This window comes from Pinus tabuliformis, chromosome 9 (genome assembly GCF_031772625.1).
Source record: "Pinus tabuliformis cultivar Carrire ecotype Pingquan chromosome 9, CPIR1, whole genome shotgun sequence".
Classification (NCBI taxonomy): Eukaryota; Viridiplantae; Streptophyta; class Pinopsida; order Pinales; family Pinaceae; genus Pinus; species Pinus tabuliformis.
Genome location: NC_142307.1, coordinates 1,895,029,691 through 1,895,048,515, shown reverse-complemented (window position 1 = coordinate 1,895,048,515; position 18,825 = coordinate 1,895,029,691). Strand labels below are relative to the sequence as shown.

General features: G+C 38.7%; 1 protein-coding gene across 1 annotated transcript in view; it reads right to left on the bottom strand.

Moving 5' to 3' along the window:
- Nucleotides 1-2,273: 2,273 nt before the first annotated feature.
- The window catches only part of LOC149156514 (histone-binding protein MSI1-like), a 50,173-nt gene continuing 33,621 nt past the window's right edge, over nt 2,274-18,825 (bottom strand). Inside the window, exons 3-6 of the mRNA XM_089438213.1 lie at nt 3,868-4,017; nt 3,341-3,465; nt 2,988-3,083; nt 2,274-2,851 (exon numbers count right to left, since the gene is read on the bottom strand). Of these exons, the coding sequence (XP_089294339.1) occupies nt 2,641-2,851; nt 2,988-3,083; nt 3,341-3,465; nt 3,868-4,017 (582 nt within the window). The 3' untranslated portion in view covers nt 2,274-2,640. The remainder of the gene's footprint in view (nt 2,852-2,987; nt 3,084-3,340; nt 3,466-3,867; nt 4,018-18,825) is intronic.

Sequence of the window (18,825 nt, the reverse complement as noted above, 5' to 3'; positions counted from 1 at the left end):
AAACGAAGTAAGAACTCTCATGTCGGCTCAACTAATGGAGACACACCTCTTCAAGATCACAAATCGGCTTATTTATATGGGTCAACAACTATATATAGGTGTGAGGGCACTTCGCATTTCCACAGCCAGAAATTCGGATCTCTCTCTGAAGTTTCAGTGGACAATTACAGTGAAGAGTTTGGATGTTAAATAACAGAACAGAACTAGGATGGGTAGGGATAGCGAGGATCTTTAGGAACACAAGTTCATATGTCTCTGTGATTTCAGATGGACAGTGGCAGAGTGAATTTCACATATATATTTGATATTTGGATAAGGATACACAGTGAGACTATGATTCGTTGCCACCACAATTAGGAGAATTCAGTGCCACACAAAAGGAAGGTCACGAGTGTGTTATAAGATCTTAGTGTTGTTACAAGAAAAAAGGTCTTGATGGTGTCTCAAAAGGCAGCAAATATGGTTCAGTGGTATGTCTTCAGGATTCCATGGTACAACTGAAGAAGAGGTTCAGTATCCTTGACTAACACAATGATCACAGTTCGGTGTCATCACTTATGGTACAAAGTCTGAAGTATAAGGAACCTAGAGAGAGTAATCGAGAAGGTGGAAGAGGACTTGTGTCTTGGTCTTAGAGTGGCTAATAGGTCAAGGGTCCTAGTCTTGGTATTCATCAATTGGTATCTCTATAAGAAGAATTTGTGTGGGTTTTCCTCTCAAAGAGTGAGAGGTTTTGGCCCTGGCTGATAGCCTACATTCTATGTCTCAAGTTTATTTATGTTCATGCATTGGTAATTGTTTGATGAAGAAGAACACTAATAACTTAAGCAACTAGAAGATCTTAATCTAATAAAGTAAAAGTCACTCACAAGCAGTTACTAATGAAGAGAAATCACCTACTTCATGATGCCCTAGATTTCTCAACAGGGACAACAATGGCTGCCAAAAATGAAGAAAGTATATCTATGAGTAGGTGATCACAAGGTGCGTGCTTGGAATAATCACAATTACAAATCTCACAACAATTTTAGCAGATAGGAAAAGTCTTGATTTCCAAGTGAAGTGCTAGCCATGATCAAAACAAGAGACCTTATTTTTCAATCACCCATTCTACTCTCCTAGTCTAGCCATTCAAACAAATTCATCTAGGCCATTCAACCCTATATGAGTTTTCTAAAATAGCAATTGACCTAATCCAAGACCCAGGATTCCTCGATAAGTCAAGGGATGAAAAAGTTTGAGTTACAAATGGCTACCATCTCTCAAGTGCTTTGCACAAGACAATGACAAGAGATGATCATACACACCTTGGGAAGGTTTATATGCTTTCACCAACTCCATTGCTCAATATTGTTGCCAAGTCCAAGCTAGTTTCTCAATGGTATGTACTAGTATTTGGGTCATCAAGGTTATGTATGTGCAATTGTTCAATCTTCATGGCAAGCTTTGAGGGAAAATCTTTCTGGAGGGGAGGAGTATGTTATGTCCCTCCATGCCTATTGTAACAACCTAGAATAGGGATCAAGACAAAGGTAGATATGCAGTCTGCTATTAATGATGTAGTGAGGTAAATGCATTACGGCCTGATTTGAAGGTATGGTCATGGGAACGAGTGTGTGTGCTCTTGATTATGTAGGTGGTCATGCCATTAACTATGGTCCACTAGTGGTGTAAGTAGGTTGGGGTTCTTAGGGCCATAAACATTAAGGGGAAGTCATCATAGGATTACTCAATCTTGTACCTTGTGCCTTTGCACTATTGGAGGAACCCCCTTGAAGTTGGAAAGTTGCCCTCTCTCGAATAAGGCAAGTTCTAATAGAATATTTTGCTCATCTTTGTGCTCATAATTGTGTGTGTATCCAGCAATCTTATGTGTTGGAATCCTGGGTTAAAAAGTTAAGTGGGTAACCTAGGTACACCAAATTAATATTTTAGATAGTTGGCCTTACAGTTTTGAAAGGGTCTGTGGATGAACTGGACAACACCAAGCAGCATCCTGCGATTTTGCATGCTCAAATAGGCTACAACTTTGAAACAAACAAAAACAATGCCATCATCCTCAACAAAGGAACTTGACACATTTGAATTGAACTCCTATGGGTCATATTTCTCTGCATACCGTGTGTCAAAACCTAGGATCTAAATTAGAGTAACGGTCATTCAAACATGATTTTGGCTGCAAAATTTTTGCTATGTAAACATTTTGTAAATGATAAACTTACTTCAATTCAAAATATTTACAAAGGAGATATGAAGAGACAAATAAAATGGAGTTGAAATAAGAAAACGAGGTGATAGAAGACTTGCATAATCCATCTTCAAATTGTATCAGAAAATTGTAAGATTACAGTCACCTGTCAATTCATAGCGTTATGGCTGATTTTGCACAACTCTGTAAATAACGAGAAGCTCCATATTTTCACAAGAGAAATTAAATGTCCAAGACAATTTTCACAAGTGCTTATAAACTTTTTCCCTCTCATAAAAGAGAATCATTAACATTGCTGCAATATACAAGCTCGCTTTCTGCTGATATTCAGGCTTCTTCAGCCCTGTGCCATGGAATATGGCACAGAGGCTCCACATTTTTCCGAAGTCCTGTAAACAATCAATTAGCTGGTCCAAACAGCAACAAACCTATTAAGCTGTTGGTGAAGCATTGTCATCATTGTAAATGTGCTCTGACATCTGCCAAACTTGAAGAATGTTGTCTTCAGCAACACTGGCAATTACCCATTCCTCAGCTGGATTCCATGAAAAGTCTGAAATCTTGCTGGTATGCCCTCCATGTATGAATAGCAGTTCAGGAGGTGCCTCCTCAGCATCCTCTGGATTTTGCTCATCGCCAATTCTATTGCAAAAGAGAATGGGACTGGTGCCTCTTAAGAATAAATTATAGAAATAATGTGCATTCGGATTTACAATCATATACATCAGAGCTAAAATAAGCTGACTTTTAAATCTATATAATTCCTTCCTAATCTCACCTACTGAGGTCCCAAACCATGAGTCGTCTATCCGATCCACATGATGCTAATATAGCTCCGTTTTGGGGACTCCAACCAATTTGGAACACTTCTTCTCTACAAGGACAGATACATAAATGATAGTCTTTTAAGGTAGATTTCCACTGGGCCTCTCTCTCTCTCTCAATCCAAGCCAAAAAAGCCAAAGAAAACAGCTTACAGGTTGAAGCTATACTGTAACACTTTTATCATGTAGATATTATTTCATTTCTCTAAGCAATGTCAAAAATATATGTATATAATAAAAATTTAAACAAGATTATCTAAGCAACAACTTCGGATTCCAAAAAAATAAATATATAAAAGAATCATACATGTGGTGTGCACAAGTATGAAGAATTTTGTCCAGCTTACGAATGTCATGGAGTGCAACAGTTCTGTCTGCAGAGCCTGTAGCCACAATCCATTCATTGAAAGGATTGAAAGCCAAACAGTTAACCTGGACATCATGTCCAGAATTATTAGAAAAAAACAACTTAACAAACTATGTACCAAGAGAACTTGAACTTTAATGCAAAAAAGGGTAAACCTACCAACAAGAACAAACAAATAAATGACAGCAAAGCTTCTTGAATGTCGGAGAAAATGAAGACAAGTATACATCATACAGTCACATAAGCTGCAACTTTGATAGCTACTTCCTCTTAGCATAAGTGATAGTATTTTGATCTCTAACAGTAAGCCAGGAGAGTTTTGAATAGAATAAACAAGGTAACAATACCTTAAAGTATGCTGTCTGGGAATGGAAGGATAAACTTTTGATATAGAAATATATGTGATAAACGAGTTTTCCTGGTTAAGTTTTCCACAAAACTAATTCAGATAGTTTAAGGGCTATTACCTCAGCTTGATGAGCTTCAACAATATGAAGTGGCTTCTCAGAGTCGTTCCTGATATCCCATAGAAGCAAATGATGGTCATCCCCTACAGACCCAAAAAGATGATCATGAATTGCGTGCCATGCTACATCCTCCACTGGTCCGTCGTGGTACTATATCTCCAACCAGAGTTACCACAATATTAAATGAGTACTTTGTTTCTGCTATTAAACCAAAATGATCATAACACCTAATTCAATTGAATGAATCCCTTCTCCCACCAACACCTATACATTTTTAAATGACAGGAAAAATTACACAGCATGAATTCAAAAGCATAGAGAATAATTTTTTTTCTTTCTGGCAGAAAGAAGCACTTAAAATCCTAGATGAACCCCCCAGTTATCAAGTTTGTAATCTGTTGTGAAAAAATTTATTATTCTTTCATGTTCCTTCGCTCAATTCGGTGTGTGAGTACCATTTTAGTTTATTATGTGTCATAAATCTCCATCCCACAAATATTATCGAACTCTCAAAACCACACACATGCTGATATTTCAACAACAATTCAACAGATGAAATTGTCAAGGATTGTTCAAAAATGTAAGATTTGAGGTACATTGAATTATGTTGTATCTCAGAAATTTTATTCAAAATTAATTAAGGCCTGAGCAACCAAAGAACATCATACTAGTAAGTCTCAACTAAGGATCAGATGCTTAAATTATCAAATCAAAGGAAAGACGATTGAGGCCAAAAGGCAATCGGAGACCAAAGAAAAGCATTTGCCAAACATTTTAACATTATCCCCTTGTCTTTATGTTGAGAAAAAATTATCCGTTGCCAGCCAGTGCAAACAAAAGAATCGGGTACCAAATGTTAGTGTTGAGTTCATGCTTATCAATCTCATATCTATTAGCATCTTGCAATGAAGTTTATTTGATACAGCAACCACAGGGCAGCCTGATATTTGAGAACTCGTCTCTTCAATTTTAATGGTATCTCTCAAAGTGGTGCTATTGCAGGTTGATTCCAGGTGTGCAAAAGGAAAAGAAGGATGAAAATGTAGATTTGGGCGCAAAATCAACATGTATGCATCTAACTTAAGAACTGGTTTCCTTGATCTTAATGACAACTCACAAGTAATGCAATTGCGTTGTAGAGTTCACGAGTGCAAAAGCAAAATTGGTTGAAAAAGTAACTTTCAAGTGTGTAAGATCAAATTATATTATAAAGAAGTGAAGGTTATGTAATATGTAAAACAACCCACTAACCTAAGAACAGCTATCGGCCCTCCTATCTTCCCAAACGCAAAAACTTAAAAGAGAACACTTGTTTGTATCTATTAGTACACTATATTAATGTGTACCAAAAGGACATGTGATACATCATCACGCATTGCCTACACAGTCCTGCACCATTAGGGGAAGCAATATAGACAGCTTGCTAACCTCCCAAAGGAAACCTTCCTCCAAATGCCAGTGCCACATAATCAATATAATAGTCTACCAAGTCATTGTTCTTTATAGACTGTACAATCATTAGAAGCTAAGTTACACAAATCAGCAATATTGTCATAATTCCATTTTACAAGCAGGGAATCTTTTAGGAGCAAAATTTTGCCAATAGGCCATTTTTTGGACATTTCTTGAAAATAATATTTGCCCATTTGGTAAAAAATATGCCTATTAACTATATATATATATTGATTATATTTGCCAAAAATTAACCAGTTTAAATAGTAAATTACATGAATTTTTATTGAATATTTGTCTACATTCTATATGTATGATTTTTCAAACCAGAATAGTTGCCTACAATACTATACATGGGCATAATATTTGAATCCTTATAAAATACCCTGTTTACAAGGTTGTGCCGCTGTAGACCAAGATTCCAAAATCTTGTAGGCAATCGAACTTTTAAAACTGGTTTCAGATCTATGCAATTGCAGAAATGTACAACATTGTACCAAAAAGAGGATAAACTTTCGACGCTATGCTGCAATAATTACTTCCTTCCATAGCTTTTTTGTCCCTCCAAGTTTAGAGGTAAAGTTCAAACCCTCCTCCTTAAGTGATGAACTTACCCAAAACAAAACCACTATCTAAACCAAGAGGAGTCCCCTTCTATAACTAAAAGAGGTTGCCCCAAAATTGCTCCTGAATGAGGAAAGATTGTAAAATAAGAAATGGAAGTTTCTATATTAACCGACCGAGTTAAGACACTCTATCCAGCCAAAGTATCAACATTAGGCAACGCCCCATGGGGTCCTTTAGACTTTGGAACAGAAGAACAAATGCCATCCAAATGGGGCACAACCAACCCTGTATCAGTGTCTACAGGAAGGACACCACCTCCATCATAACCTTCATTAAATATGAGAGACGTTCTTGCCATAATAAAGCATCTATCTTTTACATCAAAGCCCTTATTTTATATATTCCTGCAAAGTTGTTTAAACTGTCAATTATACAGCCTGTTGAGAAGCTTCCTGCTTCATCTTACAAAATATTTCAGTAAGAAAGCTGTCATTGAGCAAAAACCATATTTCACTTTCTTATATTAACAAGCATAAAATAAAACAGATAAAAGTAGACACATTCACTCTTGAAGCTCCCTCTTGATTGAACGCCACACTGCTTCACCATTTGGATTTGCTGCAAATACAGTACTCTTTATGGTTTGGGATTTTAACATACAAAGCTGGTGAAAGTGCCATCTGAGGCACAAATAGAGTATGAAATGTTTAAACGGTGTAGCTATATTGGTAATAAAGTGGTCAAGCTCTTTCCACGACTCAAATGTCCATTGAAGTCCAAACAATGATGGCTAACCCAGTTTGCTCAACAATTTAGAAGATGCGAATAATAAATATTCTCCTTTTCACTTTATTAAAGAGGCAACAAGGCTCAAGCCGTCCATCCAGCTGTTCATCTAGGATCATGAGCTCAAATTCTAACTGCATTGAAATCAGATGGGGCCATATTGCTGCCACCAATACTGTTGCCGCAAAATCTAGCAGGCCTTGGAGAGGGGTACCCTACAAGGCTATTACTAGACTAAGTGACAACAATGGGGTGATGGCCCACTGTCACCACAGCCAAAACCCCCTGCTCTTTATGGATTTTCACCAATGGGAGGAGTCCTAGTATGTATATAGGTCACCTAATAGGTATTCTAAGCTTAAAGGTGCAAGGTGACAAAGAGGCCTCCAAGGGAAAGACACAATTTAGGCACAAGGCTCCAAGAGGAGGCAATTTGCTTTCCTTGAAAGAGGCCAAATTAGGGCAACAAAAGACCTAGGGTTTGATTGATAGTTTTAGAATTGGAATGACCAAAGGTCAAGATGCAAAGAAAGGGTTTCCCACAATGTATTTCAACAAGGTTATGGCACATGAAACCCTCAAGAAGCCCCCAAGTTGAAGCTATAACCAAACTAGGGTTTACCCTAGGGCAAGAGAAATTATGGATGAAATTGGAGTGAATGCCCTCCAAGGGGAAATGTTTTTGTGGCAGCCACTCAACCCTTGATTTTAAGACTTTCCAAGGTCCAAAATTCCTCCTTGTGAATTCACACCAAGCCCTAGTTGATCGCTTGGCCTTAAGAGGGCATTAGGCAAGAGAGAGAAAGGAGTAAAATCTATGGATGAAAGTTGACTTGATCACCAACAAAGGATGGCCAATGCCTAGTCCTTGGGTGGATGGAGTCTATGGATGTTTAAGGTTAGCTAATCCTTGCAAAGGAGTAAGGATATTTTGATGCCCTAGCATCAAAACCCTAACTATTATCTTTGTGAGGGATCAAAGGCACTTGGGAGAGCTAACATGAGATCACCGTATTCACATGTTATACAATAAGTAATGCATGCAATAATGACATCTAGTTTCTATGCAATTAATTTTCAATAAAATTAGGGCACAATAGAAAAACCCTAGATTACCAATATATCCCATACATTAGACATAAAAGCAAAGATTTATCAAGTACAAGGCTCACTTACAAGATAACATGCATGAAATAGTCCATTATTTATCCAAGATAACTTCTACAAAGATAGAGATGGCTCCAACACAAAATTCGTTCCATAGATCACATATTTCCCACAAGTAAAGAAGGTTGAAATTCTCCTAAGAGACGCTGAAATCTCCAAGTGATGATGATGATGACAAATGAAAAGATACTCTCCTCTATTTATATGAGGAGGACAAATCTAACTTTAGTCTAAAATCACCTAAAGACAAGTAAAATCACAATAGAACCTTGGATTACAAGCCAACCCAACTAGCTGACACAAACTCAAGTAAAAAGCACACGTGTGTGAGTCGTGAGGCCTAAAAGGTTGACATCATCCATTAGGTGAGCTCCATGTGGCATGCGTTGAGGCTTTAAAGTGCCATGAGCGTTGGGTGTGAAGCCTGATTATCTTCTTTATTTAGAGGTATCATTGCATTGGACCCCAGTTCGTAATGGGGCGGCAACGCCACCCGTTTGTTCGCCGCCAAGGGGGTCCGGGGGGGCGATGACAATTTTTATGAGACCCCCCTTGGCGGGGGTTCGGGGGCAAGGCCCCCGGAGCTAAAAACAGATGCAAAATTGCCTTGTAAAATATTGTAATTTCATAGTCAATCTTGGTCGTTCATTAGGCGGATGATTTGACGGTAGAAGTTATGTTTAATTTAGCATTTTTTTGCCCTAAAAGGCAACCCCTCACTATATATGAGGGAATTGTATTACGACTGAATATATGTGTATTCTGAGCAAGAAAGAGAGAGGAGACTGCGTGAGAGCGAAGAGGAAATTACAGCGGATCAACTGTAGGTTGTATCTCTTCGGATCAACTGTAGGTTGTATCTCTTCATTTTGTTGGATAATATAAAAGGAAGCATTGGTTGTTTCTCCGTGGACGTAGCCCAAATTGGGTGAACCACGTATATCTGTGTCTCTCTCTTGTTTTATGCATTTTCTGTGTTTGTGTTTCTGCAATATTTTATGTGTTCCACTGCTCTATAATATATAATTTTCTAACAATGAGTGGTGTAGAAGCCTCTAAAAATCATGATACCAGGGTTGGACCTCAAATCTCAGTCAATATCCCTCTATGGACCCAAAAATCTAGTTTGGGGCACCAAAGGTGGTATCCTAGATCTCCAACTACTCAAAATATTCATCTCTGCTCCAACATTGAGGGCTTTCTAGGTGCTACTATCCCTCCCATGTCTCAGAAGGTGAGACCATCCTCATTTGGGCTCTAGATAAACTATCATCTCTCAAAGAGTGCTAATATCGGCTTGGGGGCATGCTGGTCCAGGTACATTATCCTGAAGAATCATCAAATGTAGTGCAAAGTGGCAAAACGTCTTGGGTGCAGAAGATGTCTAGGGGTAGGTGTGATGTGTTGCTACTACTCAGAGACCCAAGGCTCTCAACACTTCACCTGTGGGTGCCAATATACATCTCTAGAGCTTGGGTACTTGTGGGTAAGGTGCCTAGGTCATGGACCGTTGAACCACCTAACAATCACAACATAAATTCTAGTGAAAGCAACCAGTCATCAAGAACAATAATCATTTTTGCATCTAAGTGAACCAAGCTTGAATGTAAAGGGCTATTTAATACTTCAAATAAGGCTTCCCTTCCAAAATTGGGGCCTTGAACTCGTAATGGTGTTTCCTCCCTAGGTAGGAGTGGCTAAAGGAGAACCATATTAGGTGTTTCCAGCTCCCAAGGGGAAGCAACATTTCCTCAGTCCACCCTTCAATTGATAGGTGTTAGTCAATAATGACGATACGGAGGGGAGAAGACTTTGTGGCCAAGTACCATGATCAAAGGGACCAACATGATGGGGATCCACCTCTTGAGTGTATAGATGTAAGGAGGGAGCAATCGTGGATGCATGAGTTACCAACTCAGCCTTTATTTTTCCAGCCCTTTTGTGCACCTTTTACTTTTACTTGATCTTTCTTTGTATTACTTCTCGTAGCTCAAAGGGGTGGAGTTTGCTTTGTATGATGTATAACAGTTGTATCACCCTTTAATGATGAGGTAGCTCATTGCCCATCAAGGTTGGGACATGCAAGGGTTCCTTTTTACGATGTAATGGAGCAAGACGTGCTCAAGAACCAGGTGATGGCCATAATGAGTGAAGTAGATCTCATGCTATGGTTTTGCCCACATGCTAATGTGTATGACCCAACCATCTCTTAAATTTTGATATTCTTTTTGTTTTATTTTGTGGTTGTAATATGCTCTTTTCTTTTCTTTTAGTTGCATCAACCTCCCAGGGCAAAATTTTGGGCCATACCCATGTATGTGGATGTATGGGTGCCAAATCCCAAAGAACCAATGGTCAGTTGAACTCGAAGAATGGAGATGGAATATGGGCTTCTAATGTAAGATGGAAAGTGGTAAGCATTGAATAGGGATAGATGGAACACGCTATCTCAATCAAGGCTTCCCGAGTAGTGCCCCTCCTATACCCATTGGGCCATTAAGGGAGGTCCCACTAGACTAGGATCAAATATTAACCCCCCATTTAAGGTGAGGGAACAAGATCACAGTCAAAAACCCCTCATTTTTCCTAGTCAACCCATAATCTATATCAAAATCCCAAATACAAACAAGCATAAGCACCCGATTGCAAAATGAATAAAGGAACTTTTGATCGGAAGCCCACCTTCATCCATGTGCTCTTGTCAGATGCGTGAGAAAATGTATGACTGATGCAGGTGGCGAAGATATAATGGCACGTCATTAGCTAGTCGTGGTTGTCAAGGGCTGCATGGTTGGCTGTCTGAAGGTGAAGAAAGGGAGAAAAAAATTCTCCTATATGGTCACCCACTTTGGTGGGTAACAAATACAAACACTAAACTGCAATAGAGATTTTCCCCTTATAAATAAATGCATAGCTTGAAAGAAGTGCATTCTCCTATGTTAAGTTCCTCATACTCATACATGAGTTTGCCACCTCCCGTAGGTTAAATTATGGTTACTTTCCAATGCCTTTTGAGAGTGTGAATCAAGGAATCATTTACTGATTCCACATCATATATATATATATATATATATATATATATATATATATATATATATATATATATATATATTGATTCCATTTTTTATATATATAATGATTAAAGTACCCATTGACAAAGCCTTCGTCTAGCTAAATAGTGGAAAAGTTAATCTTAGTCTTTTCTACCCACCCTAAGGCCACATTGACAAAGCCTTCATTTATTATGTTACAAACAATAATGATCATTTTCCATTGTTTAATTCCTAAGTCACCTGACATGGGGACACATGACATGCAGGACACTCGAATTTCCGTGCCGACACAGGCACGTTGACCCCTCGAAACAAGCCACGTAGGACACGTTATATATATATTAAAAAATAAATACTAAATAGATATTTCTTACACATTCTCATTTGCGATACAAATTCAGACATAGATCTAGATTCTGCATTGTAAATTAAAATTGTAAGTTTTACAAAGTAACATTATGCATACAAATACAATTGTGACAGATTCATCAATGGTCCAATAAGAGAAAGACGAGAAACTGCAGTTTTCTCATTAAGTCATCAAAATCAAAATGTGTTACATAGGTAGTAGCAATGCCAATGCCAAATAGAAATAGCAAATACAAAACAACTACAAGGTAGTAGGTAGCTCACGACTCATGAGTCATCAATCATCATCATCAAAATCAGCATCTTTGTCATGGTCACCACTGCTCTCCTCTGTTGCATCCTTCTCCTCTATATCTAATGTCACCTCTGCATTTGTTGGTGTGGAGGATGACCCCTCAACAGTATCACCATCATCAAAAGTGACAGCCTCTAGCACTGGGTCATTAAGATCCAAGTTGGCCAATGTCAACTCATTGTTGTCCAAACCCATATCATCAAGAAAGACATTCCACATCTTTGTCTTTCCCTTCAACCACTCATCCCTCTACCCGTAAATAAGACAAAGGTTGGTGTGCACATGCACCATTCTCTGCCCTAGACTGCTCAAGCTTGCTCTTCTTGACACTATAAAAATTCCCATATGTGCTACAATTCCTCTCGCAATAAGACGATGAAGTCACCTGAGAGAGGAGACTGTTGTAGAGGAAGGCTTGTTGTCACATGAGTTTCCCACCAAGAATAGGGCTTCTTGGCCCTCTTGTCTCTAATCACATCATAGCCTGCAAATCGCCCAATGCCAATGGAAAACTCAGGGCACTCACTCTGTAAAATAATGGTCTTCATGGACTCAATCATGGAATCCCATCCCTCATAAACCTCTCCTAGGATGGGTTGGTCTGTATCTACAAATCGCAGAAAAGCAATGATAGGGTCCATGATCTTAATAGTGAGATCTACCCTCTCCCACCAAGCATCATCTAACACTGTGTCCTTGACTCTTTTTTAGGTTGCTTGATCTGTCTTTCTCCAAAAAGACCAAAACTCTGAAATAACCATGGCCCCAAGAGTGGTCTTGACCTCCCTCAACCTCTTCAACATGATGAATGAAGAGGCAAACCATGTATCTGCAATCTTCAACAATGATAGATGGGTGTACTCCTTGTAGATTGTGAGCGCATTTGTATGATTTTGTACATAGTTGCAGATATGTTGTGCATACTCAATAATATTTCTAATCCAAGGTACATCAGAAGCAATAGATTTAAGTGTTAAATTCAAGGAATGGACAATGCAAGGTGTCCAAAATACTTGTGGATATTTAACTTCCACAATCATGCTAGCAGCCTTGCAAACAAGTGCATTGTCTGTAATGGTTTGCACACAAGAATCAACACTTACATCTTCAATAACTTTAATGAATAACTCACCAATATATTGTGCATCCTTGTATTGTCCAAGTGCATCCACTGATTTCAAGAAAACTAGTCCATTCAAAGAAAGACACCATGAAGTTGATGAGTGGGTGGTGCATTGGATTTGTCCATCCATCAAAAATAATAGTAACCCTAGATGTTGGCCATGCTAATTTAATAGGTTCAAGCATTTTGTCCACCTCTTTCTTTGCCTTAGTCAACAATGTGGTTCTAAGCTTCTTTAACCTAGGAGGCACATACCCTGATGGAGCCCCTTGAGCTAGAGCTCGGCCCATCTCAAGAGATAAAGGTGAGCATGCAACATTAAAAGATATGAAGTTCTGATAGAAAAAGAATTGCAATGGTGAGATCAAGCTCTTCCTATCTCTCTTTCTAAAAAATCTTGTCCATAGGACCAAGTGCCACTGCCTTTATTTTTGCTGCTTAACCTACACCCCCACCAAAACTCTCAAATGGAAATTTGTTGTTGCTTTTCCTCAAGAATGGAAGGGGATCATCATTCTTGTTTTTTTAAATGATGTAGCCACCCTTGCCACACCAACATTGGCCTCTTTTTCCATTTCTTTCCTCTTAGCTAAAGACACATGTGTACATGCCGCAATTCCACAACTTGGTGTTGGCATTATGACACAGGTTTGGCGCTATGACACAGGTGTTGTCCTTGATGGCAACTCACTCAGATGACAGATCACAATTCAGGCTCTCAGAATGAAGGAAAAAGATATATACGCAGGTTCCTCTTAACCAAGTTGCGTATACACACGGGATAGACGTTCAAAAGGCGCGTATACGTATGCATGCACTTTCATGCAAGGAAAAGCACGTACATGTGGGAAAACTTATTTTTGGTCCATGGTATTGAGTCCTTGGTATTTGGACCTATGGTTTTGGACCATGGTATCTTGTCCGAAGTGTTGAACCCAGGTATTGGGTCCATGGTATTGATTCTTTATGGTTTTGGACCGTGGTATTGAGTAAGGCCTAAGACTATAAAAAGGGAAGGAGATCATTTGGCAAGGGCATTCACTCAAGCATTGAATATCTTATGAAGAGCAAGAACTAGAATTGGGTTATGGTGCATTGCTGGATCTGAACCAAGGAGGAACCTGAGCGCTAAAAGATGGATAAGTTCTATTGATGGGTCAAGATCTTAAGGCTTGAATAGTAGTATCTTTGTGTGATTTTGATATGTTATATTTGGCGCATGATTTGATCTATAAATCTGAGAATCTGGGTATAACTAATGTCTGAATAAGTGAAAAGGGTAAATTATCTTTTATCTGTACACAGGTTCGGCACATCAGAGGCGCGTATACACGCTGGTTCAGTAAGTCAAAACAGCGTATATGCTGGTTGGCCTTAATACAGCAGCGTATGCACGCAGGTTTCTACATATTGAAGTAGCGTACGTCTCATGAAATATGTTTTAGCTGCTTCTGTTTATTGTTGCAGTGTTCTGGGTTCAGGATTGGTTTCTGGTTACTGTTAATGTATTCTGGTTACAGCATTCAGAGAAGTAATTGTTTGATTCAGTTTTGATTGAAGAAAAGGAGATTGGTTGATGCAGATATATTTGATTAATGTTATTGATGGATCTAGTCTGAAAATTTATGAAACATGGTCCTTGGAAGAAAGAGAAGGTTGTAGCCTTCTGTAGGTCAGCACCTACATACTAGTACATCAGCTAGTACAAGAGCTAAGGGGGTTGTAGCTCCCTTCCAGGAGAAGCTGGCGAACGAGAGAAGGTTGTAGCCTTCTGCAGGTAGAAGCTTGCGTACTGGTATAACACTGCACCAATACAAAGATATTGTAAAAAGAAGTTTCTTATTAAAAGAAGATAGAGACGAATTGCAGCATGTGGCTTTCACCCACATTGGGTTTCCACCTTATATCTTGTGTCCATGTGTGTGATGATCTGATTCTGTTTTACTGCTCTTGTTTACTGTTCTTATGATTAATGAAGTCCTGATGCACTGATTAAAGATCAACATTTAATGAATCGTAAGTTTTCTGATATATGCTGGTTGCTTTAGACACAGTAGCGTATATAAGCAAGTTCCCATAGCTGAAGTAGCGTATACAAATCTGATTGTGAAATGAAAAATAATTGATTTGATAATATTGATTCACCCCCCCCCCCTCTCAGTATTATTTCCAACACTTGGTAAGGCCAAAAGATGAGCTTTCACAAGGTAATAAGTGCTCTTGAAATGATTGTTGCAATAGTTGCATTTCCAAGCAACATTGCCTCCTCCCTTCAATTTGTTTATTGGCCCTTGATCTCTTGTGACATACTTCCACAAGGGATATTTGTTTTCTTGAGCCTATTGTCTTTCTAAATTCATTATGCCCTCAACATTTGAAAATATTGTTGCAACCCCACTTCCAATAGAGGGAACACTTGTAGACCCTGATGAAATTGGAACAGGAGGGGCATCACCAATGGGAAAATTCTTCCCTTTCCTTTGCCCCTTCCCTACTACCCTTGATTGAGCCATGAATGTTGTAAGAAATTAAAGAAAAAATGCACAAACTTGTAAAAAAAATGGACATGCAAACTATTGTAGCAAAAATGCAAAAAAAAAATAGAAGCAAAATGCACTTACCTGTTGCTTGAATCACCTCCAAAATGCTCCCAAACCCTTTGCTAGAAGCTCCCACACACCCACAGCAGAAGACACACTCAAGAATGAGTGACAAATGAGCCCAAATCAAGCTTTATTGGTCGCATGACACGCCTTTCTGTGGGACACGCTGGACACAAGCTCGAGATCCGCATGTCCTTCGAATCCCACGATCCAAGACACGACGGACACACTAATCGGACACGTGTCCTAGTGAATTGTGTCTAATTCGTGGGATTTGGGACACAGGGGGGTGGACAAATCCGATTTCTTAGTTTAATTCCTATTTATGCATAATTACTTGGAATGTAACATCCCCCCACCCCACCCCCAATTATTAGGGTTCCACTATATTTTCTTGTTAGGGCTCCAATGTGTCAGGATGCAATTCTTCATACTTAGTATAACACACTTGGCACTAGCATTCAACTTCCATGACATATATTCTGACCACTTTTTACACTAATCATATGAAGTAATACCATTACAAGACTCGTTGGAAGATTAGCTTCCTCTCTACACTAGTAACACTTGGATATTCAACAAGTGGATATATGTATATGTATGTAGTTAGCGTAATTAGCAACCTATGTTGCACCAAATGGGAGTAATTTAAAAATTTCCAAAAAGATAATGGATATGGAAATAGTAATTTTAAATTATCAAGAAAGGGGTATTGTTGCTGCAAACTCTAACAGGCCTTGGAGAGGGAAACCCTACAAGGCATAAAATAGACCAAGAGACAGCAATTGGGTAGTGGCCCACTGTCACCACAGCCAAAACCCCTACTCTTTACAAGCTTTCAATGATGGGAGGGGTCCCGATAGGAAAGAGATCACTTATGTCAAATATTCTAAGGTTAATATGTAAGATGACCTCACTAGGAACTCTTCAAGAAAGGCACAATTTAGGTTCAAGGCTCCAAATGGAGATAATTCACTTTCTATGATGAGATCTAGGAAAGAAGACCTAGCACTTGATAAATTTTGACGAGTGTTGGAGTTTCCAAAGGTCAAGGCTAAGAGAAAAGGTTTCCAACAATGTGTACTAGCAATGCCAAGGCTCATGAAACCTTCAAGAAAGCCCTTAAGTTGAAGCAAGGCAAAACTAGGGTTTCCCTCTTAGGCAAACAACTAGGGAAAGAAAGTTTATCGATGAAATTGAAGTGGAAGGCTAGTACATCATGCCCATGTGCCAACGCTTGCCTCAAAGCATGCCATGTAACCCCCATGTTTCCTAGAAGAGTGACATAAGCTTTCTTGGAGATGACATCATGGTGGAAAGTAGTTATTTGGGGGTATTACCATTCACTCTGATCATTTCTTGGAGTCAAGAGCACTCATGAGCCCCTCTATCACTTGCTTGATGAAGATTAACCATTTTGAGAGGATGACGCCATAATGCCACACATGTGGGAAACTTCAATGTATTTATCATGCTTTAAAGCTATCTTAAGGTTGACTTGTAAACTTTAGGCCTAGTTGAACGCCCAAATAAACATTTTAAGGGAGTCGCTTTCATTTGGATCATTACAGTTCTCTCTTAAGAAGTGCGCACTAGATTTGTTGCTCTTTTCTCATGGAGACAACGTGATCTTGTTGAAGCGCATTGTCTTGGGAGGGATATTTTGCATGAGGAGACTAGTCTTGAATTGATGACATGATTGTTGATTGAATGGGGTAAGTTTATTCTTGATTTTCTTCCATTTTGCATGCAAATATCTGAAATTAGGGTTTCTTTGTGCCATATTAAAAAGCGCAATATCATTTATGAAATCTTATTTCTTTATGCTTTTGCCCAATATTTCCCCCCAACCCTCGCCCTCAAAAATGTTTTAAATTATTTTTTAACCAATATTTCCTCCCCACCCCTCACCATCATATAATATGTTTCAAACTTTCACCCCGCACCCCCATATTATGTTTTACCCCATATTTACCCTCCCATCACCATGCTCATATATGGAGAAATATTGGATAAAACGTAATATTCCCCCCACCCTCACACATTATGTTTTACTTAGTATTTCCCCCTCACCCCTGGCCTCATATGTGGGGAAATATTGGATAAAACATATTATATTTTACAAAATTATGTCCCTCCTATTTTTACCCAAATATTTCCCCCTAGCCCCACCCTCATGCTCATAACATAATGTATTGCCCAATATTTTATCCACCCCCACCCTCATAACATATATGATTTGTCCAATATTCTATCCGCCCCTCCCCTCCCCTCCCCTCCCCCGCACCCCCGAAACCCTCATATATTTATTCCTAGGGATTAATCTCACCATCAATATGTTATTTCCATCAATATATTTATTCCTAACCCCATGTATATTTTGCCCAATGTTTCCCCCCATCATCATATATGTTTTACCTAATATTTAGGTAAAATATATATGGAAGTGGAAGGAAATATTTGTGAATATATGTTTTACCCAATATTTCCCCCCATCCTCACCCTCATATATGGGTGGGTGGTGGGTGGATGGGTGGTGGGTGGATGGGTGGGTAGGGCGAAACAATGGGTGAAACATATATGGGGTGGAGGAAAATGTTGGAGAAATATATGCTTTACCCAATATTTCCTTCCACGCTCGCCCTCATATATGGGCACTTGGGGGAAAATATCGAATAAAACATATGTGGAGGTGGGCAGAATCATAATTACCCAATATTCCCATCCACCCCCATATATGTTTTTCAATATTTCCCCTCAAACCCACCCTCATATATGGGCAAGGTGTGGAGAAAATACCAGGTAAAATATATATGATGGTGGGGGGATTATATATTTTACTCAATATTGTGATCCCTACAAACTAAAATTTTGGAAAGACTAAAAAATAAAAATAAAAAAATTGTTCTCAATAAAACGAAACAATAATAACACAAGCAATTATGATTGTTTTTAGGAAAAAGAACTAAAAATAAAAAAAACCTACAAGTTGGGTACTCTCAACATCATTGCTTCATTTTATAAGAATATAGTAACTAAAAACCAAGCCTAATTATAAGGGCAACAAGCAATGCATTAGACAAAGGTTAGCACATAATTGTAGTAACATCCATAATAAAGTTGGTGATCCAAACTACTAGGAATTTTTGGTATTTTTAATACAGTCAAGCTCTAAACTTTAGGAAACACCCAAATATTATAAACCCTAAGTTTATTGTCTTAAATTTTTTTGATCCAAGTTAATTTTACATTGGCTCATTATATATTTTGTGTTAAAATTGGCAACTAGGGCCAAACTCCATGTGAGTCATCTTATTAATGGTAGCTAATATTTTTCTTGGATCCCTCTCATCGAGAGGTGTAGGATTGATATAAAGATCATCCGATTCCGATAAGTATTCATGGAGATGTGAATTTATTTGTGTTATGGGACAATTCGTCAAGGTCGGCCAGCAACCAAATAAACCAATATTCCACCAAGGTTCCGGGACGAGGCGGCAAGGGGGCGAGGGAGCAAGGATACGCGGGAGCAGCTTATGCAAA